The sequence below is a fragment of the Leucoraja erinacea genome, chromosome 3 (assembly GCF_028641065.1).
Source record: "Leucoraja erinacea ecotype New England chromosome 3, Leri_hhj_1, whole genome shotgun sequence".
Taxonomy (NCBI): Eukaryota; Metazoa; Chordata; class Chondrichthyes; order Rajiformes; family Rajidae; genus Leucoraja; species Leucoraja erinaceus.
Window position 1 is genome coordinate 90,675,040 of NC_073379.1, and position 26,376 is coordinate 90,701,415.

A 26,376-nucleotide genomic window follows, 5' to 3' on the forward strand; every position below is an offset into this window, starting at 1 on the left:
GCTGAGCACGCAGCCTTGAAGTGCTCCCGTGCTGATTGTTATCGAGGATGACACGTTCCACCAATACAGACAGACTGTGGTCTGGGGACGAGGAAGTTGAGGATCCAATTGTAGAGGGATGCGCAGAGACCCAGATCCGTGAGCTTGGAGGGGACCATGGTATTAAACATCAAGCTGTAGTCTATGAACAACAGCCCATCACACGAGTTTTTGTTGTCCAAGTGGTCCAGAACGGAGAGGAGAGCAAGTGTGATCGCATCCACCGTTGACCTGTTGTGGCGGTAAGCGAACTGCAGCGGGTTGAGGTTCTTGTTGATGTAGGAGTTGATATGCACCCTAATCAATCTCTCAAAGCATTTCATCACCACAGACGTTAGTGCCACTGGTTGATAGTCATTGAGGCACGTCACTTTGTTTTTCTCAGAACATGTTGTTCTGCTAAAATAGATATTTCCACAATGTGAATTGCATATTATGCAACTGATGAATTAAAGAACACTATTTGTATTATCTTAGCTGATATAATTATAATGCAATCTTGAATGGGAACTAGCCCCACAACGCCAGTGTCTCTTTGGAACATGCGGTGCTACTTTCACCACGCAAGGCTACTTAAAAATTGACAAGCAATTGCTGCTATTAATACTGGTGCACCAATAATCTACTGAACAATCAAATTTTGGTTATCAGAAAAAAAACTTACAGCTGTTAAAAAAAACCCCATTGTTTTTGAAAATCATGGGGAAAAAAAAACTTTATTACTGTGAGTCTGAAACTGTCCTGCACCTTCATTAGTTAGTTAGTTTAGTTTATTGTCACATGTACCGATGTACAATGAAAATCTTTTTGTTGCGTGTTATCCAGTCAGAGGAAATGATTACAATTGGGCTGTCTACAGTGTACAGACACAGAATAAGGGGAATAACGTACAGTGCAAGATAAAGACCAACTAAAGGTGGTCCACGGGTCTCCAATGAGGTAGATAGTAGCTCAGGGAAGATACCTAACCCCTATTCTTCATTGCCAGAATTGTTGATAATACGTGATTTTATACAATGTGAAGTTTCACAAGAATATTTAATTGCAGCAGAATTATCTGAACGATACTTTGAATTTTGACAATGTTGTAATATTCCTGTAAACATTAACAGTGATTCATTGATAATATTAATCAATAAGGATTAAACCTTATATCTATCCACCAATCCATATATACCCATATATCTAAATGAAAAACTGTGTGGAGGTGTTTATTGTACAACAACAAGTTGTATCTCATTTTCACTGGAGGTAACATTTATCATTACCATGCCAAGGGATCAGTTTCCATTTATGCAGCCTAACCAATTTTAATTTCTAATCTGAAAATGTTAATCAAGTGACATCATGGCGGATGGCCAATTTGTTCCATCAATTTACAAACAAAGCTGTACAGATAGCAATTATCCATTCTTCTCATCACACTTTGGTGGTAACTTTTATTAATTATAAATGTTTAGCCTTCAATTTCCTTTACATTTAAACCTGAACACACATGTAATCAGGCACAAACCAACAAGGCAAACACAATCCAAGATTTACTGAGCCAGGTGCACACTTAATGTGAAATTAGTTAAAATGCTTGAATATAAGACACGGATAAATGTGTTCGGTATTTACATGCACCCTGATTAGTTTATGTTAATTTGATTGTACTCTGATTGAACAGGATGTTATTTTGATGCAACTTGATGTTGAAGAAAAGGCATACATTTAGGATAAACATATGGTCTTCTACACCCATTCAGCAACTGTGGGCAATCCCATCTCCCTCCATCACAGGGGCAAACCCACTGCCAGTCACAGGCAAGCCCAGGGGCACAGGGGTAAATTCACTGCCCTCAGTCACTGGGCAAGCCCACTGCCCTTGGGCACGGGACCAGCCCACTGCCTCAGTCATAGGGGAAAACCCGCCTACCATGAGGCATGGGATTCAACCCCAGCATGATTACTCATGAGGGTAAATTCATGACTATCCAGACACCTATAACCTTTGCTCAAAACATCATTGATGTGTTTTCTGAGAAACTTGCAGCTACAGATTTTAATTTGTCATTTATTTCTTCAGTAACTATAAGATATCCAAAACCAGAATTTACACAAAACAAATATTTAAAACTGACCATTTGCCAATGCCATGATTCACAGTGCCTTTACTGTCTATTAACAATTTCATTCAAAGGTCTCGGCTCCTTTCTCAAATGAAACCAAGCTTACATGGCACTGTGACACTCAGAGCTGATAGTCGGTTGCATATTCGAGGCAAAGGAAAATACAAAAGGAGAAAGCCTGAATAATAACAATATCTATATAACTCAAAGTCTCATCTTGACCGCTTCCTGTCTGCACTGTATATTGATTTTAGAAAAACGGTACCATATATCGCTACGATTTTTGGCCATCTTAATCACAGTCCTCCTCCACTGAGGGAGCCCCGAGGATTTATCTGAACGATGAGAAATAAAAAATTGTGAATGTTTAAAAAATCTTGAGATCAGCTGATTAGTCCTCTTGCTTGTCAATCACCATGATGAAGGTAACGCCCCTTCTGTAAGGGTGGGTACAGGAGTATAAATCCCAAATGGTATAAAATTGCAATTGAATTTGGTGTCCGCTGCATGCTGCTTGAAATGGTATGAAATTGAATTTGAATTTGGTGGCCTGCACTCTGCTTGAAATGGTAGGAAATTGCATTTGAATTTGGTGGCCTGCACTCTGCTTGAAATGGTATGAAATTGAATTTGAATTTGGTGGCCTGCACTCTGCTTGAAATGGTAGGAAATTGCATTTGAATTTGGTGGCCTGCACTCTGCTTGAAATGGTATGAAATTGCATTTGAATTTGGAGGCCTGCACTCTGCTTGAAATGGTATGAAATTGCATTTTAATATGGTGGCCTGCACTCCGCTTGAAATGGAAACTGGTGGACTGTACTCTGCTTGAAATGCTATGAAGTTGAATTTGGTGGCCTGCACTCTGCTTGAAATGCTATGAAATTGAATTTGGTGGCCTGCACTCTGCTTGCAATGGAAATGCAAGGAATGGCCATGAGTGAATTGCCAGCTCACCAGCCCTGAATGACTGAGCTGCCAGCCGACCAGGCCTGAGTGACTGAGCTGCCAGCCCCCCAGGCCTGAGTGACTGAGCTGCTAGCCCAGGAATTCATTCGGCCCACAATGTCCATACGAGCCCTCTGGAAACCAGTCCCTTCGGCCCACAACACCCATACTAGTTCTCCAGAAAGCCCCCCCCTCCCAATGGCCACCAATATTGGAATTTGTGGAGAGATGGAATATTGCTTTGGGGGATCAGCACTCCCGTGTGAACATAGGACCCAATGGGTCCCACTTTGTCTAGTCCCACTTAAAGTAAGGAGCACAGTGAATCTTATGCAAGTCTGTGTTTTCACTGGATTAATTGCAGCCTGCAAAGATTCCTCACCCACATGTAGTCCAGGGTGGGTTGCTGCCTCCAGGATAAGCAGGACCCACAAACATCTATATGCAATTCTGATTGTAAAACTATAGGAGGGGATTGATTATGTAGGCAAGGGTGCCGAGGAAATTAACCAGGAAGTTGCCTGGGATGGAGTGTTTCAGTTATAAACAGAAGTTATGTGTCTGGGATTATGGGGAGAAGGCAAGAGAATGGGGTTGTGAAGGAAAGATAGATCAGCCAAGATTGAATGGCGGAGTAGACTTGATGGGCCGAATGGCCTAATTCTGCTCCTAGGACATGAACTATGAAGAGAGACTGAACAGGCTGCGTTGTTTTTCATTTAGCGGAGGAAGCTGAGAGAGGATACAAAATTCCGATGGGACTTGGTAGGATAAATGGTTGGAATCTTGTTCACCAGAGCAGAAGTGTTTAAAGATAAGCGGGCATAGTTTTAGGGTAAGGGGCATAAGGTTTAGAGGGTATCTGAGAATGATTTTCATCCAGAGGGTTATTACAATTTGGAATACATTGCATGAGTGGATGGTGAAGGCAGAGGGTTTTGAAGGAACACTCGAACCACCAAGGCATTGGAGGCTAAGGATCAAATTCTAGTAAAAATGGATTAGTATGGATGGGCACTTGGTTGGCATGGATATGGTGGGAGGAAGGGCTTATTTATGTGCTGTAAAACGTGTTGCATTAAAAACTAACATGTATACAGGTATGTAAAAACTGACATGTGTGGACGAGTTACCAGAGGCACAGCTTAATTGGAGAACACGCAAGACCTTTAGAAAATCATTTAAATGCATTTACTCACGGATTGCTGGCATGTTAGAGAGTGCCACAAACTGGGGACGGTGCACTAGTCTGATGTCAAAGGTTGCCTTCATAGCAGGTTCATCAAAGCATGGGAAAACTGATCGAGCATATACCGGTTCCATCTGTGATGCAATGATGGTTCTGAATGAAGAAAAAGCAACATGAATTTTGTCTTTTCCTTTAAAACTAAAAGACAAAAGTACACAAGTAGAAATGATTCATATTCTGGATTATATATCTTCCAGTAGACCATTTACTGACATTTACAGAGAGCAATCTTGGATATAAACCATGGTTGGAACCCATTAGATTCACAAAGGATGGTGGGTGTATGAGCTGCCAGAGGAGGTAGATGAGGCAGGTACAATCACAATGTTTAAGAAACATTTAGATAGGTACATGGATAGGATTGGTTTATAGGGATCTGGGCCAAACGTGGGCAGGTGGGACTAGTGTGGATGAGGCATGTTGGGCGGCGTGGGCAAGTTGAGCCAAAGAGCCTGTTTCCACGTTGTATGTCTATGATCAGTGACCCTGTCAGTTCAATAGAATTTTCAATTTTCCTGGGATTCATTGATGTTGCTACCACTATAGCTTATAGTTTGGGCATCTTGTACTTGGCTGCTACAGGTGCCATCAAATGGAGGACACTCAAGCCTTTCTGTGCATCCTTGTGCATCAATGAAAAATAACATAACAAAATTATCCAACAACAGAAACGCGTTCATTTTCCTTTTGCACTCTCCATGCAAGTCATCCCCATTAGTCGTAAAGCTGAAGTTCTGCACATTTCCCAGATCCAGGCTTCGGCACGAGTTTCCATAGAACGTGATATAATGGAATTTTCCTCTGCCCGAAACTGGTCATTTAATGTGATTGGAATCCGGTGCAGAAATCATCTCAATCCCAAGGCAGGATTCAGTAAGTGGTCAATACTCTTGGATGAACTGAACAAACTAGTTGCTCACTGTCAACAACTCTTCCGTTTGAGGCTAGGATGCTGTCTTCTTCACAAACTAGCACTGGCTGAATATATTTTGGTTTAGTTCAGCGATGCAGTGTGGATACAGGCCCTTCAGCCAACTGAGTCCACATTGACCAGCGATCACCCATACACTAGTTCTATCCTTCACACTAGGGACAATTTACAGAAGCCAATTATCCTACACACCTGCACGTCTTTGGAATGCTGGAAGAAATTGGAGCACAGGAGAAAACCCACACGGACACAGGAAGAGGTTGCAAGCTACAGACAGACAGCATCCGTAGTCGGGATCAAACCCGGATCCCTAGTACTGTGAGGAAGCAACTCGACCGCTGCACCACTGTGTAGCATCTGTAGTCAGGTCAATGCCCCTCTAGGGGGGGCGCTGCACTGGCAGCAGCCTCTACCTAAAGCCTGTCTGTTATTTAAATCTTTTTTTTAATTTATAGTTAGTCTAAAGTTTTGTGTTGGGGGAAACTTTAACTTTTCTATGTGGGGGAGGGGGGCAGGGTAAGGGGGAAACCGTTTCCCAGTCTCATCCTGGCGGGGACGCGACTATTTCTCCGAGTCGCGTCCTCGCACCCCCACCTCGCGGCCTACCAGCTGGATCGGAGCGGCCTTTCCTGCCGGGGACCGGGAACCGGACCAGGGCTGCTACAGCGGCAGCGCAGCGCTGGAGTCACTGCGGAGCGGGCGATGCCTACCTGGGTCACCGTTTGGAGCTCCGAAGCGTTGAGCCGCTGCTCCAACATCGTGGAGCTCTGGTGCGGAGAGCTCCCAACGCGGGCGACGCTGACCATCATCGTGGAGTCCTGGGGCGCCTTGCAGAGGGTCTGAAGCAGCAATCTCCACACGGCACGGCCTGCGGACTTTGGAAGCCGCCAACTCCGGTAGGAGGGGGCCGACTCTGGTGTCCACGCCGCTGAGGACGACCCGCAGCCCCGACGTCGGACTTGTATCACCCCGGCGAGCGGTCCTGGACATCAGGCCGCCCGTAGCTGCAATTGCGGAGGGCACGGGGAGGCCCTGACCACGGGGAACAGTGGAGGAAGAAGACTGACTTTGGTGCCTTCCCACACAGTGGGAAACCTTGATTCTGCTGTGTGGGGATGTTTTATGTCAAATTCTATAGTGTGTGTTCTTTATTTTTTTAATTGTATGGCTGTATGGGAATTTAATTTCACTGTGCCATCTGGCACATGTGACAATTAAATGTATCTTGAATCTTGAATCTTTAATCTCATTGCATGCATCACATTTCACCCGACTGGCCTAGATGTTCTTGTAAACCAACTTCAATTAGAAAATGCTATTGTGCAATTATAAGTGGTTTAATACGGAGCAGAGCACTGTGGTGCAAACCTCTGTCATGCGCCCCAAACAGGTAACCCGACTCCTGACTTTTTGGCAGAATTTCTGTTTGACCTCACAACCTTTCCATTGTACAACTCTCCCAAATAATGTGAACAATATTTCCACACATATACTTCATCAGTAATGAAAGATAACAGTTCTTTCTTGTAGACCAGCCAGCTTTTACTCACCTTAATTCCCATGGCCTGAGCAAAACACAACATGCTAGACAAACTCAGCACTGAACATTCCCCCCACAGATGCTGCCTTACTTGCTGATTTCCTCCAGCACTTCATGCTTTGCTCAGAACCTATGCAGTTCCTTGCATCTCCCATGAACAACTGCTCACTTAAAGGGTCCCAACTCAAAACGTCACCTATCCTTGTTCTCTAGAGATGTTGCTTGACCTGCTGAGTTACTCAAGCACTTTATGTCCTTTAACATAAACCAATGTCAACAGTTCTTTGTTACTATCTAAATTGCTTCCTTTGATCTTACCAACAGCTCAATGCAAGCTCACACATACCTCGAATGTGAAAGTCAAAGTCACGGTCAATTTTAGTTTTCTCGTCTCAGGCTGCTGCTGCAGATGCTGCCACGTCACATTTTTGCCTTTTGTTGCTGCATTAAGGAAGTCATAAAAATTCCACATACTCTCGGAGTCCAGTGGAACGGTCAGCAAGGGCACAGAGACTTTCTGCCATGCAATTGTCTACAAAACATCCCAATTCACAGACTCCACACATGCCTGTACAGGGAGTTCTCTGGCAATACCAACCAGCCTACAGTCTCGTTGGGGCTGATGGTCACCTTCCACATAGAAGATGCCACCTTTAAGCACTGTTCTTCACCAGCGGATCATTGTGCCTCTGATCCTTTGGGAGTACTATTCCACACCACCTATTACTACTGAGTTAGTTCACTCATTAGTGAAGCTGGAAGAGGGTGGCTTGCATTGTGGCATGTCCCTTTAAAATATGGTTCAGGCTTATGGATATAACATTATAAACATGTTTAAATGTTGGTTGGTACAAATACAGTTATAAAAGTTGAAGAATTCATTGCACAAATATATTAACTACACCGTAATGGTATATCATAGTAATGGCTAAGAAATTATGGTCAGGGAAGAGATCATACAAGGAAAGTAGAGAAGAATAATGCATTATTTTATAATGGCTACAAAATCATTAATCTCAGTACCCTTCTAAGAACAGCTTAAACGGTACATCTTAGTTGGACTGAAGAACAAACAGAAAGAGTCAAACCATATAACCGCAACAACATTCAGAATATTTGGCATATTTCACACAACCTGGGTGCATTCTTTCCATCTGCAAGCAGGAGCTAAGGAGAAAAGGCTGGCTGAAGGACAGTGCCAAGAACATCAGGGGCAGGCTGTAAACTACTGTGAATGCCGACATGATTTAGACATGGGCTGAGCTGTTACATTCAGAAACATATGTTGGCCATATTTAGGATTATCAAAAGCTATATACTTAAAACTCAAATCTTAACCACTTTCTGTTTGCACTGCAGATTGATTTTAGAAAAAACGCTCCCACTTACGGCTGTGATTTTTCGCCATCTTACTCGGAGTCGCTCTCCGCTGTGCAGGATAAGAGGATTTTTCCCATTGATGAAAAATAAAAGAGTTATTAGTGTTTAAAATTTGTTGAGATTCTCTCTCCTGTCAATCACACCATGAGTGCCACGCCCCTTCTGGTGGGAGGGACGTGGGACTATAAAACCCGGAAGTGTGGACTTACTTAGTCGCCGCAAGATGGGGGAGGGAGAGGTCACAAATCTCAGTCTGATCTGTGAATAACACTGAACACATGCCTACTAAACTGTGAGTGGTTTTACTGACCTGTGAGTGCCCTTAATGTGGCTTGAAAATGTAGTTTGAAAATGCAAAAGTGGTTGGTTTGAAAATGCAAAAGATTAAAAGTCTAATCTTGACCACTTCCTGTTTGTGCTGTATATTGACTTTAGAAAAAAAGGTGCCACGTACGGCTGTGATTTTTGGCCATCTTACTCAGTCCCACTCTGCTCATCAGGTGCTGAGGATTTTTCCCATCGATGAAAAATAAATGAGTTATTAGTGTTTAAAAAATATTGAGATTCTCTCTCCTTTCAATCATGCTATAAAGGCCACGCCCCTTCCGGTGGGATAGGGTAGGGACTATAAAACCCAGAAGTGTGGACTGCCTCAGTCTCTGCAAGATGGGGGAGCGAGAGTTCATGACTCTCTGCCTGAGCTGTGAATCAACTGAACAAACTGAATGTCTACTGAACTGTGTGTGGTTTATATGTGGTTTTTATGTGATTTTATGGTGGTTTTACCCTGCTTGAAATGGAATTAAACTGCATTTGAATTTGGTGGCCTTGCACCCTGCATGAAATGGTATGAAACTGCACTTGAATTTGGTGGCCTTGCACGCTGCTTGAAATGGCATGAAACTGCACTTGAGTTTGGTGGCATTGCACCCTGCTTGAAATGGCATGAAAATGCATTTGAGTTTGGTGGCCTTGCACCCTGCTTGAAATGGTATCAAACTGCACTTGAATTTAGTAGCCTTGCACCCTGCTTGAAATGGTATTAAACTGCATTTGAATTTGGTGGCCTTGCACCCTGCATGAAATGGTATGAAACTGCACTTGAATTTGGTGGCCTTGCACCCTGCTTGAAATGGTATGAAATTGCACTTGAGTTTGGTGGCCTCGCACGCTGCTTGAAATGGCATGAAGCTGCACTTGAGTTTGGTGGCATTGCACCCTGCTTGAAATGGTATCAAACTGCACTTGAATTTGGTGGCCTTGCCCCCTGCTTGAAGTGGTAGGAAACTGCACTTGAATTTGGTGACCTTGCACCCTGCTTGAAATGGTAGGAAATAGCATTTGGTGGCCTTCCACCCTGCTCGAAATGGACTTGAGTCATTCCTTGGGGGGGAGTGGGGGGAGGGGATGGTTGGGGTGGGGGGGGGGACTTAGTATGAGAGACAAGTGTAGGAGAGGTGTACTGACTGTGTGGGCAGACACTTTGGTAGTGATTGCCCATGGGGTTCACTGTCGAGGACTTCATAAATGCAGGGAGCATTATAAACAGTGGAGCAATTAACCCTGGAAAGGGGGGAGACTTCTCTCTGAGTTGGACCCAGGAAACTGAAGCAGGCTTCATATTTTCTTGAGGTTATTAATGACAGATAAATGGATGGGAAGGGTTTAGAGGGCTATGGGCCACATGCAGGCAAATAGGACTACCCCAAGATACGGCCAAGCTGGACCGAAGGACCTGTTTCCATGTTGTACAGCACCATGACTAAGGCCTATCCAGTGGGATTGAACTGTTTTGTATTTTTCCTTTCTAAAGATGCAGTGTATTTTGGTGACTATTACACACTGCAGACCAGAAGCGCCTTCAATACCCAGATATACCAGATCCACACATAATCTTTTTTTGCGGCAACTGTTTATAATGCTCCCTGCATGATGAAGTCCTTGACAGTGAACCCCATGGGCAATCACTACCAAAGTGTCTGCCCACACAGTCAGTACACCTCTCCTACACTTGTCTCCCGTACTAATTCACCCCAACCCCCCTCCCCACTGCTTTGCAACCAGGCTGCGTCATCCAAGTTAGCTTTAACCCGTGCTCTTTCTCACTATATCATTGAAATGATAAGCCATCGATCGGCCCGCTCCATGCTGACTGCCTGCCCAGCCTGCGTTCTTAATTTTCTCACAGCAACAGGTCACAAATCACCATTACTGGAGTAAACAGGCTCTCTGAGCAAGCCAGGGTGCATAGATTAGCGTAATTTATACACACTGGTACAAACTGTGGTACAGAGAGAGAGTGGGAAGGAGAGGGAGAGGGGGAGGGGGGGAGGGGGAGGGAGAGGAGGGAGAGGGAGGGGGAGAAGGGAGAGAGAAGGGAGTACAGGAGAGAGAAACAGAGAGAGAATCAGAGGAACAGAAGAATCTGAAGCAAGTACCTCACTATTATTGGTTCTTATTTATGGGATAAAAATCTTTTATCCAAGGTAACAAGAATAACAATGCGCAAAATTAAAATGGTTATTGTGACGAAATGGGGAAGAAGGATTTAAAAAGCTGCGTGGAAATTTCTGCATGAATAGATGACGACTCAGATCATGTCAACAGCGATCTTTTTGTTTATTTCTCGTATCTCAGGATAAAGATAAAAGTATAACCAAATAGCCCTGCATGTTGAGTGCATAACAAGAACGACTAAAGGTCAGAGCTATCCCTTCCACACCTCATTATGCAAATACCAAAGATGGGTAAAAAATACCAGATTTAAACCAATTCAGACAGAAAATCTTTTATCAATTAAACTTTCTCAAGTTGCTTTTGCTGTTTATTAACTGATAACAATTTATCATCAGTAGCTTTTGCTTTCAATTCTTTTAATTGATAATTTTTAATCATCCTGGCAGCACCAGAGACCCGGGTTCGATCCTGACCTCGGTGCAGAGTTTGAGCTTTGTCTTTCATTCAGAGGTTCGCGGGCGGGATGGGGTGACTGTAGGGCTCTGAAAACGTTGTTTCCCAGGGCTGGGGTGAGTGTGAAAGGGGTGGTTTCTGGGCAGATCTGCCCAATCAGCAATGTTTTGAGCCGCTGCTTTTTATACAGTTTAAGTCGCGACGGTGGGACGGCTGCTCTGACAGACATACTGGGTGAGTAGAGAGACACACACTGCTATCCCTCTGGTCTACGGACCTTGCTGTCGGGGGAAAAAATAACGTTAATTTTCAATTTACCTAATCTTTTTGTTAGAAATTTACCAATGTTTTGATGAGAGATAAATTAAGGGAATAAAACAATCTTACTAGACACAAAAAGCTGGAGTAACTCAGCCAAGCCGGCAGCATCTCTGGAGAGAAGGGTCGAAAAGTTTTTTCAGTCTGAAGAAGGGACTCGACCTGAAACGTCACCCATTCCTTCTCTCCAGAAATGCTGCATGTCCTGCTGAGTTACTCCAGCATTTTGTGTCTATCTTTGGTGTAAACCAGCATCAGCAGTTTCTCCCGACACAAAACAGCCTATGCCTTTCAATGATTGATGCCAGACCTTGAACAAATGCAGTTCAAATGGACTTTTCAATGCAATTTTGGAAGGATTGTTTCTTGAAACAAACTGCTCTAAAAGTTTGAAGGAAGGAATTGCAGATGCTAGTTTAAACCAAAGATAGACACAAAATGATGGACTAACTCAGCTGGTCAGGCAGCATCTCTGAAGAAAAGTAATAGGTGATGTTTCGGGTCGAGATCGTTCTTCAGGCTGGGTCTTTTTATAGTGTAAAAAAAAACTGCATGACATCATTTTTACCATGTGATGATTTTTCCACACGTCGTTGCTGGCTCAAGATTAACTCGGGAGAGGAACTTGGTAACTCGGGAGAGGAACTGGGTACATCGCAAAAATGAGAAGTAAACGGCAAACTTAGACATACACGTGGGAATTCGTTTAAACTCGTGAACATAAACTTGGAATCTCGTAGACAACCACGAGTTTGATTTTTTCTTTCACTCGGGATCACTCGTGGGTGGACTCGCACCGTGAGACACGGCCATTATAACAACATCTCTTACATGAAGACCCTCCCCATGAATGCCTGCCTCTCGCTTTAAACGTCCAGATCACTTGGATTGTTTTCTCTGCAGCATCGGAGACTGCGGGGAAACCTGATAGAAGTTACATCAAATAATGAGGGGCATAGATAGAGTAGACATTCAGAATTTTTATCCCAGGGTGAAAATGTCAAAGACCAGAGGACAGAGCTTTAAGCTCAGTGGGAAAGTTTAAAGGAGATGTGCAGGGCAAGATTTTTGTTTTACATGTAAATGAGTGGTCGGTGCCTGGAACATGCTGCCAGGGCTGGCAGTGGGAGCAGATAGATATATACAAGGAATGGAAGGACATGGATCACATGCAGGCAGAAGGCATTAGTTTAACTTGGCATCATGTTCAACATGGATATTGTGACGCAAAGGGTCTGTTCCTGTGCTCTACTGTTCCTGTTCCTACTCCACCTAATGGAGCGCTAAACATTATACTGAACAGGATGTGCCGGTATCAACTTATACTCACTCTGCAGAGAAATGAATATGCCAGTCGTTACTGCCATCTCAATTTCAAGCTCTCAAAGTGTTAATGTTTGTTCTGAAGGTACTTACACATTCTTTGCCAGTACACATGCAGAATGATGTGAATACCACTGATGGCAAGTCCTTACTTCATACTGATATATTTCAGGTTATAGAAACAGAGATACACGTTTCATCAGTGCCAGGACAGCCATAAGGCACCTTTTGTCATGTAAAGTCCAGGAGCCCAATAACCATATAACAATTACAGCACGGAAACAGGCCATCTCGACCCTTCTAATCGGCCAATCTACTGCCAGTGTTGGTGGAACAGCTCGAGGTGATCTGGTGTTGCTGCAAGCAGTGCAAGAACATTGGATTGGATGGACATCTTCAAGCTCACCCGCTCCAGAAGACATGGCCCACCCACATGCATAATACCACCAAATTTGTGCATTTCTATTTCTGGAAGAAAACTATTTAGTGCCTCATTCTCACTGACTGGTGGCTATTATTCAGTACAGCGTACTCTGATAACAATTTTTTTGGTGGATTGAGAGAAAAAATTGAGGGGCACACTGGTGGATTGAGAGAAATATGATTGCTTTTATTTTTTTTTAACTTTTAGAGATACCGCGTGGAAACAGGCCCTTCGGCCCACCGAATCAGCACTAACCAGTGATCACCCCATGCACTAGCACAATCCTACACACTAGGGACAATTTACAACTTACATAAGCCAATTACCTTGTAAACCTGTACGTCTTTGGAGTGTGGGAGGAAACCGGAGCACCTGGAGAAAAGCCACATGGTCACAGGGAGAACATACAAACTCCATACAGGGAGCACCCATAGTCAGGATCGAACCTGGGTCTCTGGAACTGTAAGGCAGTAACTCTACTGCTTGCACCACTGCAAAATCGATTTGGGCTTCCCCCGTAAAATGATGCCAGCACTCGCTGTGAATAAGCTGTTGCTGTGACAGGAAATCTGCAAATGGGAAAAACCAATCCAACTTGACAGGGACCAGGGGGTACACACTTTACCGGAGAAGTCTCCTCACAACATCAACTGCCCAGAAAAGTAACTCACAAGCTGTATGGTGCTCTCCATCCACATACACACTAGATGTGTGACTGAACCCTGTAGACTGTCTTGAACAGTTTTGTAGGACTTTGGTTTAGAGGCAAAGAGTGATACAAAGAGTGTGGAAATAGGCCTTCGGCTAAACTTGCCCATACCGGCCATCATGCCCCAGCTACACTAGATCCACCTGCCCGCGTTTGGTCTATATCCCTCCTAACCTGTCCTATCCATGTACCTGTCTAACTGTTTCATAAATGATGGTAGCTTGTTCCATACACCCACCGCCCTATGTGTGAAAACATTACCCCTCGGATTCCTGCTAAATCCTTTCCCCGTCACCTTGAATCTATGTTCTCTGGTCCTCGATTCCCCTACTCTGGGCAAGAGCCTCTGTGCATCTACCCAAACTATTCCTCTCATGATTTTATACACCTCTCATCCTCCGCCCAGGGAATCGAGACCCAGCCTACTCAACCTCTCCCTACAGCTCACACCCTCTAGTCCTGGCAACATCCTCGCAAATCTTTTCTGAACCCATGCAAGCTTGATAAGGTTATGTCGCATTTGAAGTATTGCGTGTAGTTCTGGTCCTCCCATTATAGGAAGAATGTGGAGGCTTTGAAAAGGGTGCTGAGGAGGGTTACCAGAGGGATGCCTGAATTACAAAGTATTAGCTACAATGCGACGATTGTTTTCTCTGGAATGCCACGTTGAGGGGAAGCCCGATAGAAGTTTATATCATTGTGGGTGGCAATCAGTCAGGCCCCTTTTCCCAAGATGGAAATATCAAATACTGGAACTCATAGCCTTAAGGTTTGAGGGGTAAAGTTTAAAGAAATGCAGAGTAATATTTTTGTACAGAGAGGGTGATGCGTGCTTAGATCACACTGCCAGGGATGGTGGTAGAAACTACGATAGTGGCATTGAGACTTTTGGATAGGCACATTGATATCCAGGGAATGGAGGAATATGGATTATGTGCCAGCAGATAAGAGTTGGTCTTGGCATCATGTGTCCTGCACAAACATTGTGGGCCAAAGGGCCTGTTCCAGTGCTGTACTGTCCTATGCCGTATGTTCTACATTGAATGTTCTATGTTCAATGTTTTATGATAGGTTTTGTGCGGGCTTTGTCACACCATAGGTTATCCGCATATATGCTAAGGCCATGAGGGTCTCCCACTTATCATTAGAGCAATGAGTAATAACACCAGCTCATCAGATGCAGAGATTGTTATGAAAGTTTACTTCATCTATAGCTTCAGATACATTACTGGAAAAGGCACTTGAGACATAGTAATTACAAGACGGTGAAGAAAAAACAGGGGACAGGGACTGATGTCCTTCCAGGAGCAAGCCCAGACATGATGGGCTGACTGGCCTCCTATTTTATAATAATTCTATAATTTGAAAAATAGAATGATGTAGTTTTCAGTGTTTGGCTACCTTAGGAATTCAAGAAGTTCTAAGTTAAGGATGCTGGGAGATCATTTTCCTTTAGATTTCATTACCCATACTCCTCCATGTGTTTTGCCATTTGAGAAACAAGTCGGACTAATTTGAGGCTCACATTTCAGGAAGTGACTACAACACAGCATCAGCACAATATATATTACAGTTACACCACAACTAAAAATGGTTCCTGGTTTGAAAAACAGATTTCAAAGCTTTGTTGTGTAGTGAATGAAAAGATTGGAAGAGTACCTACATTTACATTCTAAATCTGGTTGAAAAGAAATGATAACAAAAATTCTAGATAAATAAAAATCCAGTCCATACTCCTTATTATTTTTCTGAAGGAATAATACATTGATGTTCAATAGTAGAGACTCTCCTGTTCCTACTCATGTTCTATGTAAATTGGCAAACTGACAAAAGTTACAACGTTGATAAAGTTGCGAAACTTGACAATCTCAAACTAAAATCAGTTACATTAACAACTTCTCGTTATTTCGGAAGGAAACACCCAGCTCCCCAGCCATCACTCCTGCGTTTTGTAACCACAGTTGACTCTTGCGCTCAAGAGTCTGAGAGTTTTACATTCTCAAGTGCAACATTATTGCCCCTTGTTTTCAAGGCCTCAAATCTGCCTAATTACTAATCCCATATCCATCACATGTGCTACCAGTGAGTCCTAAACAGCACATTTCCCACCTACAGTAAACTCTTGTAATCTGCTATATAAATAATTGGAAATCCCGCTGGCTCTGCATCTTGCTTTCTGTTGCGCTAGTATGGGTGTTGCGGGCCGAAGATACTGGTTTCCAGAGGGCTAGTAGAGACATTGTGGACTGAATGGATTCTTGGGCTGGCAGCCAACTATGCACCGATTTTAAAAGCCAAGCCAAGGCAAACAATTTTGCAGCAGCCAACCGACAACCAAAATTCATCTTGTGAACACAAAGGCGAGGCAAACAATTGGGCAGCAGCCACTTTACAGCCACATCGAGGGGACGCACCATGGAGTAGACGTGCGTTCAGTGCATTCACAGCTCAGAGAGCCGTGACCCTCTCACTTCCTGGGTATGGCAGAGACTGCGTGAGGCACAACACTTCCGGGTTTTATAGTTCCTTCCTCCCTCCTGCCTGCCGCCAGCGGGGGCAACAGAGAGAATGGCGAAAGTAAGGTGAAGTAAGTAGGTAAGTGAGGTGAAAGTAAATCCAAAGGCTTTCTACAGCTATATTAATAGCAAAAGGATAACGAGGGATACAATTGGTCCATTAGAGAGACAGAGTGGACAGATATCTGCAGAGCCAAAAGAGATGGGGGAGATATCGAACAATTTATTTTCTTCGGTATTCACCAAGCAGAAGGATATTGAATTATGTGAGGTAAGGGAAACAAGTAGAGTAGCTATGGATACTATGAGATTCAAAGAAAAAGTACTGATACTTTTGAAAAATATAAAAGTGGATAAGTCTCTAGGTCCTGACAGGATATTCCCTAGGACATTGAGGGAAGTTAGTGTAGAAATAGCAGGGTCTATGACAGAAATATTTCACATGTCATTAGAAACCGGAATAGTGCCCGAGGATTGGCGTACTGCGCATGTTGTTCCATTGTTTAAAAAGGGTTCTAAGACTAAACCTAGCAATTATAGGCCTGTTAGTTTGAATTCAGTGGTGGGAAAATTAATGGAAAAGATACTTAGAGATAATATATATAAGCATCTGGATAAACAGGGTCTGATTAGGAACAGTCAACATGGATTTGCGCCTGGAAGGTCATGTTTGACAAATCTTCTTGAATTTTTGAAGAGGTTACTAGGGAAATTGATGAGGGTAAAGCAGTGGATGATGTCTATATGGACTTTAGTAAGGCCTTTGACAAGGTTCCTCATGGAAGGTTGGTTAAGAAGGTTCAATTGTTGGGTATAAATGCAGGAGTAGCAAGATGGATTCAACAGTGGCTGAATGGGAGACGCCAGAGAGTAATGGTGGATGGCTGTTTGTCAGGTTGGAGGCAGGTGACTAGTGGGGTGCCTCAGGGATCTGTGTTGGGTCCACTGTTGTTTGTCATGAACATCAATGATCTGCATGAAGGTGTGGTAAATTGGATTAGTAAGTATGCAGATGATACTAAGATAGGTGGTGTTGTGGATAATGAAGTAGATTTCCAAAGTCTACAGAGAGATTTAGGCCATTTGGAAGAATGGGCTGAAAGATGGCAGATGGAGTTTAATGCTGATAAGTGTGAGGTGCTACACCTTGGCAGGCCAAATCAAAATAGGACGTACATGGTAAATGGTAGCGAATTGAGGAATGCAGTTGAACAGAGGGATCTAGGAATAACTGTGCATAGTTCCCTGAAGGTGGAATCTCATGTAGATAGGGTGGTAAAGAAAGCTTTTGGTATGCTAGCCTTTATAAATCAGAGCATTGAGTACAGAAGTTGGGATGTAATGTTAAAATTGTACAAGGCATTGGTGAGACCAATTCTGGAGTATGGTGTACAATTTTGGTCGCCCAATTATAGGAAGGATGTCAACAAAATAGAGAGAGTACAGAGGAGATTTACTGGAATGTTGCCTGGGTTTCAGCAACTAAGTTACAGAGAAAGGTTGAATAAGTTAGGTCTTTATTCTCTGGAGTGCAGAAGGTTAAGGGGGGGACTTGATAGAGGTCTTTAAAATGATGAGAGTGATAGACAGAGTTGATGTGGACAAGCTTTTCCCATTGAGAGTAGGGAAGATTCAAACAAGAGGACATGACTTCAGAATTAAGGGACAGAAGTTTAGGGGTAACATGAGGGGGAACTTCTTTACTCAGAGAGTGGTAGCTGTGTGGAATGAGCTTCCAGTGGAAGTGGTGGAGGCAGGTTCGATTTTATCATTTAAAAATAAATTGGATAGGTATATGGGTGGGAAAGGAATGGAGGGTTATGGTTATGGTCTGAGTGCAGGTAGATGGGACTAGGGGAACATAATTGTTCAGCACGGACTTGTAGGGCCGAGATGGCCTGTTTCCGTGCTGTAATTGTTATATGGTTATATGTTATATGGTTAAATGGGGAATTTTTTCAAAACATTAATATCTCTCAGATTTTTCATCGATGGGAAAATTCCTTTGGTCCCAGAAGGTGGAGGGAGGCTCTGAGCGAGTTGGACAAAAATGACGGCCGTAGGTGGCGGAGTTCTCTCAGAAAGCGCAAGGTAGTGGGCCAAAAGCGGTCAAGATCAGACTTTTAGTAATATAGATAGATGATTTGCAGCACAGAAGAGAAAGAATGGAGGAATGAGATTGGCAGGCTTGTCCTTCAGCATGCGCTCAATACCTACTGTCTTGGTGTTACTGCAGAGTCTGAAAGGATGACATTGACATTCACCACTTTTATATAATCATTCCAACCCATACTCAAATACCCCAAACCATCGTCTGAAACGTGTGACCCATTCACCAATAATTATGCGGGGAAGCGTGCAAGATGCTCTTCAAAGGTTAGCTCGTCTCTCACTTGCACGTCTATCCAAGAAGTCAGAGACATGTACAGGAACAGAGGTCAGTCAGCCTGACACTGGGTCGCTTTCAGATTCAACCTTGCTATTGTTGATAACATAGCCCCAATTATCTGAGTAGAGTCATTGACCGAGATTGATAAGGTAAGTGGTTAGTTTTTTAAACTTAAATTATGAATATTTGTAATTATCTGATAACACTTAACTGTGTTATATAACTTCATAATTTAAATTTTTATGTAGTGTCTTTTTTAAATGTTTTAAAACTTTTCAATTTTTTATGTCCTTGACCAGCAACATGTTGTCAATAGGCCATTGGAATAGTCCATGGATGATATCTCAGAATCCATCTTCTGAGACTGAGTCAATGTTTGCCTGCATTTTATGACATGCTCATGGCAGCAATGTCTGGAGTGACTTTAGACAGGAAACTAGACAGCGGCACAGTGGCACAGCTGTAGAGTTGCCGTCTTACAGCACCAGAGATTCGGGTTTGATGCCAACTGCGATTGCTGTCTGTATGGAATTTGTATGTTTTCCGTGATCGCGTGGATTTTTTCCAAGTGCTCCAGATTCCTCCCATGATCTAAATACACATAGTGTTGTAGGTAAATAGTATTTGGTAAAATTATAAAATGTTACTTGGTGTGTGGGATTGTGTTAGTCTATGGGTGTTCTCTGGTCAATGGTGGAAGGTGGGTCAAAAGGCCTGTTTCCGTGCTATATCTCTAAAGTCTAAAGTCTACATGTGCATTGAGTAAATCAGGTTGAACATAGTCCATAAAAGGACAGAAAGTGCAGGGGTAACTTAGCGGGTCAGACAGCATCGCTGGAGAACATGGGTAGGTGACATTTTAGGTTTGGACCCCTCTTCAGACTGGATCACATGCTCCTTAAAAGGTTCTCCATAGACACTACCTGACATGCTGAGCTGGTCCAGCACTTTGTGTCCTTTTGGGTAAACCAGCACCTGCAGTTCCTGGTTTCTACATGTAAAATAATCCATGTTTATTTGACCTCTTTTTGAAATAAAGACTCTTTTTTTTACAGTGACATTCACATTTATTTTATACAGACAATTTTTTTTTTTTTTTTTTTTTTTTTTTTTTTTTTTAATTTTATTAGAAGTTAATACAGCACAAAACAGTACAGTGGCGCCTAATTTTAGGTGCCAACTATGTAATACCGTAATCCATTCTATGTACAACCTCTAGTTTTATGTTATAAGAAAAAAGTAAGCAGATCAAGAAAAAGAAAGCAATAGAAAGGGGAAAAAGTGGAAAAATAGATGGCAGAGAGTAGAAAAACGTGAAGTGTGTATATAAAAAATAAAAAAAGGAAGAGAGAAAGAGGAGAGTAGAAATAGAAGAGAAGGCCCCTTAAAAGAGAATTTTTCAAATCTGTATTCGGAGATGTAGATCTATCCGCGTCATGAACTGAAATCGGCAATCCTTACGGCACCGCTGCATCACATGATTCCAAAAAGTCGATGAAAGGAGACCAACTCTTTAAGAATTGGTCATATTTATCTATTAGTCGGAGTCTCATTTCTTCAAGGCGTGCTATGTCCATCATATTCCTAATCCACATTTTAACAGTTGGTGTGGTTGTACTTTTCCAAAATTTAAGTATCAATTTCTTTCCAATTATTAACCCATAATTAAAAAAAACATTTTGATCTTTATTTAAATTGGTATCTTCTCCTATTATTCCAAATATAATCCATTCCGTTTTGGGTTCTATTCTTGACTTGAAAATCTTTGTAAATATATCAAATATATCACTCCAAAATTTATTCAACTTTGTACATCCAACAAATGAGTGTGTTATATTAGCGTTTTGAAACAAACATTTATCGCATCTGGGAGAGACGTTTGGATAAAATTTGTTCAACCTCGTTTTTGAATAATATAGTCTATGTAATAATTTGAATTGAATTAAATTGTGTCTTGCATTAATAGAACAGTTGTGTGTGTTCATCAAATATTTTTCCCATCTATCCTTCGAGATCTTTGTCATTAGCTCTTGTTCCCAATCTTCCCTTAATGCTTCTGTTGAGGGTGATTCTCTATTTAATATATTATTATAAAAGTATGATATTAATTTTTGTGAATCAGCCTTAATATTCATTGCTTCTTCTAAAGGATCTAAAAATATAGTTTGAAATCTATGTGTATGTTTCTTCATAAAGTCACATACCTGTATATATTTAAAATATTGATTATCCTTCAATTTAAATTTTAATTTTAATTGTTGAAATGATAACAGTTTGCCCACTTCATACATGTCCCCTACTTTCCTAATCCCCAGTCTATCCCATTGCTGATATGTGTTGTCGATGAGAGAAGGTTTGAATGCGGGGTTGTTCAGTAGTGGGGTTAGTACTGATAAATTATTTAATTTCAAGGATGCTTTTATTTGTTTCCAAATTCTTATTATATTGTGAATAATTGGGTTCTTCTTATATATTATACTATTCAATTTTATCGGTGAGAGCAGGATCGTTCCTATACCGTGCGGATAGCACTCCTCTTTCTCCATTCTTATCCACTCCAACTGCTGAGTGGAACTATCTAGCCAGTATATTATGTTCTTAATATGCACTGCCCAGTAGTAATATATAAAGTTAGGTAATGATAAACCCCCCACTTCTTTAGATTTGCACAAATGCTTTCGTTGAATTCTATGTGTTCTGTAGTCCCATATAAAATTAGTGATAGTGGAATCTAATTTTTTGAATGTTTATTTGACCTCTTTTTGAAATAAAGACTCTTTTTTTTACAGTGACATTCACATTTATTTTATACAGACAATTTTAAATCTGTTTTCTTATTCCTTCTAATAATATTAAACAAAATATTTAAAGTAAAGTTAATAACTGAGCGCAACTTAAAAATTGTCTTGGACCTTCAGAAATCCTCCAAATATAGTTTCCATGAAACTTACAAAGTGCCCCATAACTAGTTAACCATTGGAACTTATAATACACAATCTTACTTTACAATTTCTCGAATAGCACCAGATGCTGCCAGACACACATTACTTTTTTTTCCATCTGGAGCACATTATGTGGTTGAAGTGACCTTTGCCAGCAGTATTACTCAGTTAGCTGGGCCCGCAGCAGGTTGGGTTGAAATGACACATTCTGATGCACCAGACCACACAATTTGCTCAGAGAAAATGTTGACATGGCTGGTGTGGGAAAGGTCCTTCATTCGTTCACTCAGCATCTTGTGCTTACTGGCCTAAATTGAATTCCAGCCCTGTTGAGATTTTAGAACACACAAACTCCCATATTCAAAGCTCCCCTTTCCCTTTCTTCCTCCAAAACATGTGGAGACCCCTGAATGTATCTGAACTCTGATTCCAGCTCACAGGCATTACTGATTGAAATTGCTATGTCATTGGCTCTCCTGTTGCTGGGGATTTAATCTTTGGAATTCTTTCCCTAAACCTTTCCACCTCTACCTCTCTTCTCTCGTTTATGAAGCGGCCTAAAACCCACTTTAACAAAGCTTAGGATCATTTGCCCCAACTTGAGGTATCTTGAAACATTTCACTGTACGAGGTGCTGTATACATGCAATTTATTTTACTATTACTGCTGAGAAGAATGCACCTTGCACACAATCTCCAATAATCCCTTTATAACATTGCATTGTGAAGATTAAGTAGCATTAAATATTCTACATGTTTCAGTTGTGCCTAAAATAAAGGTTTAGTTATGGATAGGACAAGTCTGAAGGGATATGGACCAAACTCAGGCAGGTGGGACTAGTGTGGCTGGGATATGTTGACCGGTGTGGGCAAGTTGGGCTGAAGGGCCTGTTTCCACACTGTATCACTCTATGACTATAAAATTAATTCAATTGTTTGGCAGTAGGCTTATGGTGCACAGGTTATTTATTGAAGCGGCCATTTTCTATATCATAGATCTATAATTTCTGATCACTCTCATTGAATTCCTAATGTTGTTCTCCTTTTCTTGCTAATGTGAAAGATATTTGCAAAAAAAACATGTTTTCCATGTTATCCATGGCTTCCATAAATAAAGTTCCCGCACGGGAGACTGGTGACTAAAATTAGAGCACATGGTATTGGGGGTAGGGTGTTGACATGGATAGTAAATTGGTTGGCAGACCGGAAGCAAAGAGTAGGAGTGAATGGGTCCTTTTCAGAATGGCAAGCAGTGGCGAGTGGAGTGCCGCAAGGCTCGGTGTTGGGGCCGCCACTGTTTACCATATATATTAATGATTTGGAAGAGGGAATTAGGAGCAACGCTTGCATGTTTGCGGATGACACAAAGCTGAGTGTCAGTGTGAACTGTGAAGAGGATGTTAGGAGGTTGCAGGGTGACTTGGACAGGTTGAGTGAGTGGGCAGATGCATGGCAGATGCAGTATAATATAGATAAATGTGAGGTTATCCACTTTGGTGGCAAAAACAAGGGGGCAGATTATTATCTCAATGGGGTTAGGTTAGGTAAGGGGGAGGTGCAGCGAGACCTGAGCGTCCTTGTACACCGGTCACTGAAAGTTGGCCTACAGGTACAGCAGGCAGTGAAAAAAGCTAATGCAATGTTGGCCTTCATAAAATGCAATGGTTGAGTGCTTCATGTTCCTTGGAGTTGATGTCATCAATGATGTCATAAACCAACCACTTTGATGTGACAGAAAAGAATGCACACCAACGCCTCTACTTCCTGAGGAGACTGAGGAAATTCAACATGTCTCCAGTGACTCTTAAACACCCTGTCCATCACACAGTTCAGACTTCCCACCGCTGACCATCTACTCTTCATGTTGCCTCGGAAAAGCAGCCAACATAACCAATAACGTGTCACCCCAGTTAATCCTTCTTCCCGCACGTGTCTGGCAGAAAGTAAGAAGCTGGAAAGCACAAACCACCAGGCATAGGAACAGCTTCTTCCATAAGCCTGGGTACTGTGCAATTCACCTCTATCCCACTGATGACATTGCATTTTGGATATGCAACTAATGCACGATAATGCTGAGGACTATATTCTGCACTCTGTATCTTCGCCTTTGCACAATCTACTGTAGTTAGTAAGTAAGTAAGTAAGTAAGTAAGTAAGTACATTTTATTTATAGAGCACATGTGGACTTCGCGGCTCCCGAAGCTGGGCGGAGATTCACTCTGGCGATCTTGGCGAAAGATCCAAGGCCTCCGCGAAGTTGAAGTCAGCGCCGCCCGCAGCTGGAAGCTCAGCAACCACAGCTCTGCGATGTTGGAGTCGGCGGTCTCAGCACTCCGGAGCTTACCACATGGCAATCCTCGGTAAGGCATCGCCCACTCCGCGATGGTGCTTCAGTGCTGCGCCACAGTCGAAGCTGAAGTTCTGGCCGGTCCCGACAGGAAATACCGCTCAAGTCCCATTGGTAGGCCGCGAGGAGGGAGCAGAGATGCGGCTCAGAGGAAGACGCATCTCCGACCAGGTAGTGACTGAGAAATACAGTTTCTCCCCCCCTCCACCCCACCCCAACAAAACCTTTTAAACACACTAAAAATAAAAAAAGGGTGAAAGCACGGACTGTAGGCAGAGCAGCCACCCCACTCTTGCAGTCCACTTGGCCATTCTGTAGGACTTCAGATCTATAAATATCATAAAAATCAACAAAACTGCAGATGCTGGAAATTTGAAATAAAAATAAAATGCTGGGAACACTCAGCAGGTCAGGCAGCATCTGTGGAAAATGAAGCGGTTAACACTTCAGATCCAGGATCCTTTATTATAAATTCTGAATGCTTCTGGCATTTATGCTTCTATTCCCCTGGTATATAGTCTACTCTCCCCTCTGAAATGGTCAAACCAGCCATTCAGCTGTGCCAAACTGTTTTGAAACTGCTCGGAACAATAACAATTAGGCTCAAGATCACACTACAGCTTTAATCCAGATGTGAAGAGAAATAATCTGACACCAATAATGAGATGAAAATGACTGCCTTTGACCTTATGACAGCATATTATCCATTATAGAATTGTGTTTCTGGTAAAATTCAAGTCATAATTGGCAAGAAGCAAGTTGGTTTTGGGAGGTTGTGGGCCGGGGGGGAGGAAGTTAGTTATTTCAGCTTTGTGCTTGATCACAGGGGATAAGGAATATAAATGTTGAGAAATCGTATTGTTAATTGGTGAGATCACATCTGGAGCACCGCAAATAGTTTTCGTTTCCTTTCACACGGAGGGATATACTTGTTTTGTGGGCAGTTTAGATAAGGTCCACAAATGACAAATCGTTGTCATCAGAGAAAATGCTATGCATGTTGATCCTATTTGTTGGAGTTTAGAAGAATGAGAGACCTTGATGAAACCTTTAAAAATTCTGAGGTTACTTCTTATGGTGGGATCCAGACAAGAGTTTCACAATAAGAAGGTTTACATTTAAAGCTGAGGTGAGGAGAAAATTCTGCTCTCACAAGCTTGTGAATCTTTGGCATCTCAGTTTTCTTAGTAATCTCTAGCCCAGAGAACATAGGAGGGCAAGCCACTGGTTATAAACATTTATATAAAAGATTAAGAAAGAACTGCAGATGCGGGAAAAATCACCAAATCAAAACTTGTCCATCTCAAATAAACATAATCTTTTATGTAAGGTAGATAAAAATGCTGGAGAAACTCAGCGGGTGAGGCAGCATCTGAAGAAGGGTCTCGACCCCTCAGTCTGAAGAAGGGCCTCGACCCAAAACGTTGCCTATTCCTTCTCTCCATAGATGCTGCCTCACCCGTGGAGTTTCTCCAGCATTTTTATCTACCTTACATAAAAGATTATGTTTATTTGAGATGGACAAGTTTTGACCATTGTAGAGTCTAGAGTAATGAGACATAAAAGGAAAATAAAATTGAGCTCAAGGTTCAATCAGCCATAATTTAATTCAATGACGGAACAAACTCAAGTGACTGTATGTGTGAAGAAGGAACTGCAGTTGCTGGTTTAATCCGAAGATAGACACAAAAAGCTGGAGTACCTTAGCGGGACAGGCAGCATCTCTGGAGGACACGGATAGGTGACATTTTATCAATCTAAGTTACTCCAGCACTTTGTGTTCTAATGAACTTGAATCGCTTCAGATTCTGGCAAGAGACAGAATTGAGAGGTGACATGCACAAAGCAACATGCACCCAGTTGATGGCATGTAACAGCATAGGGAAGCCTGCAGTCAGAGAGAATACAGGCAAGCTTTTTAAAATGCCAGTCTCTGACAATTAGCTGTAAAATCAAGCCAGCACTCTGAGAATATAGCATCTCAGAGATAAATGGATATGAATGTTGAGATCATATCCAGCACATATCTCCAACTGTTTTGAGAATGAATTGCTGTGCTTGAGGTCTAAGTGCAGAGGCTTAGACATGGGGGGGCTTTAATAAGGAGTCTGAGTGATGACAGAGTACTTTAATTTGAGGGAAGGTCATTCCTTTTTCTTTTATTTTTAACCCAGTACAAATGTCAGAGTAGAAATGACAGTCAGTGGAGTGTTAATGCTCCTCTTGTGAAATATGGGAGAACACAAAGAGGTCAAGTGGCCTCTAACGACCACATTTGCAAGAAGTACATCCAGCTGCAAAG

At 42.3% G+C, this 26,376-nt stretch overlaps 1 protein-coding gene across 2 annotated transcripts in view; it reads right to left on the bottom strand.

The window, feature by feature from the left end:
• LOC129695817 (aminopeptidase Q-like) overlaps positions 1-26,376 on the bottom strand; it is a 137,146-nt gene that overhangs the window by 81,776 nt on the left and 28,994 nt on the right. For both annotated transcript variants that reach the window (XM_055633165.1, XM_055633166.1), the window contains exon 2: positions 4,297-4,439. In XM_055633165.1, the coding sequence (XP_055489140.1) occupies positions 4,297-4,439 (143 nt within the window). The remainder of the gene's footprint in view (positions 1-4,296; positions 4,440-26,376) is intronic.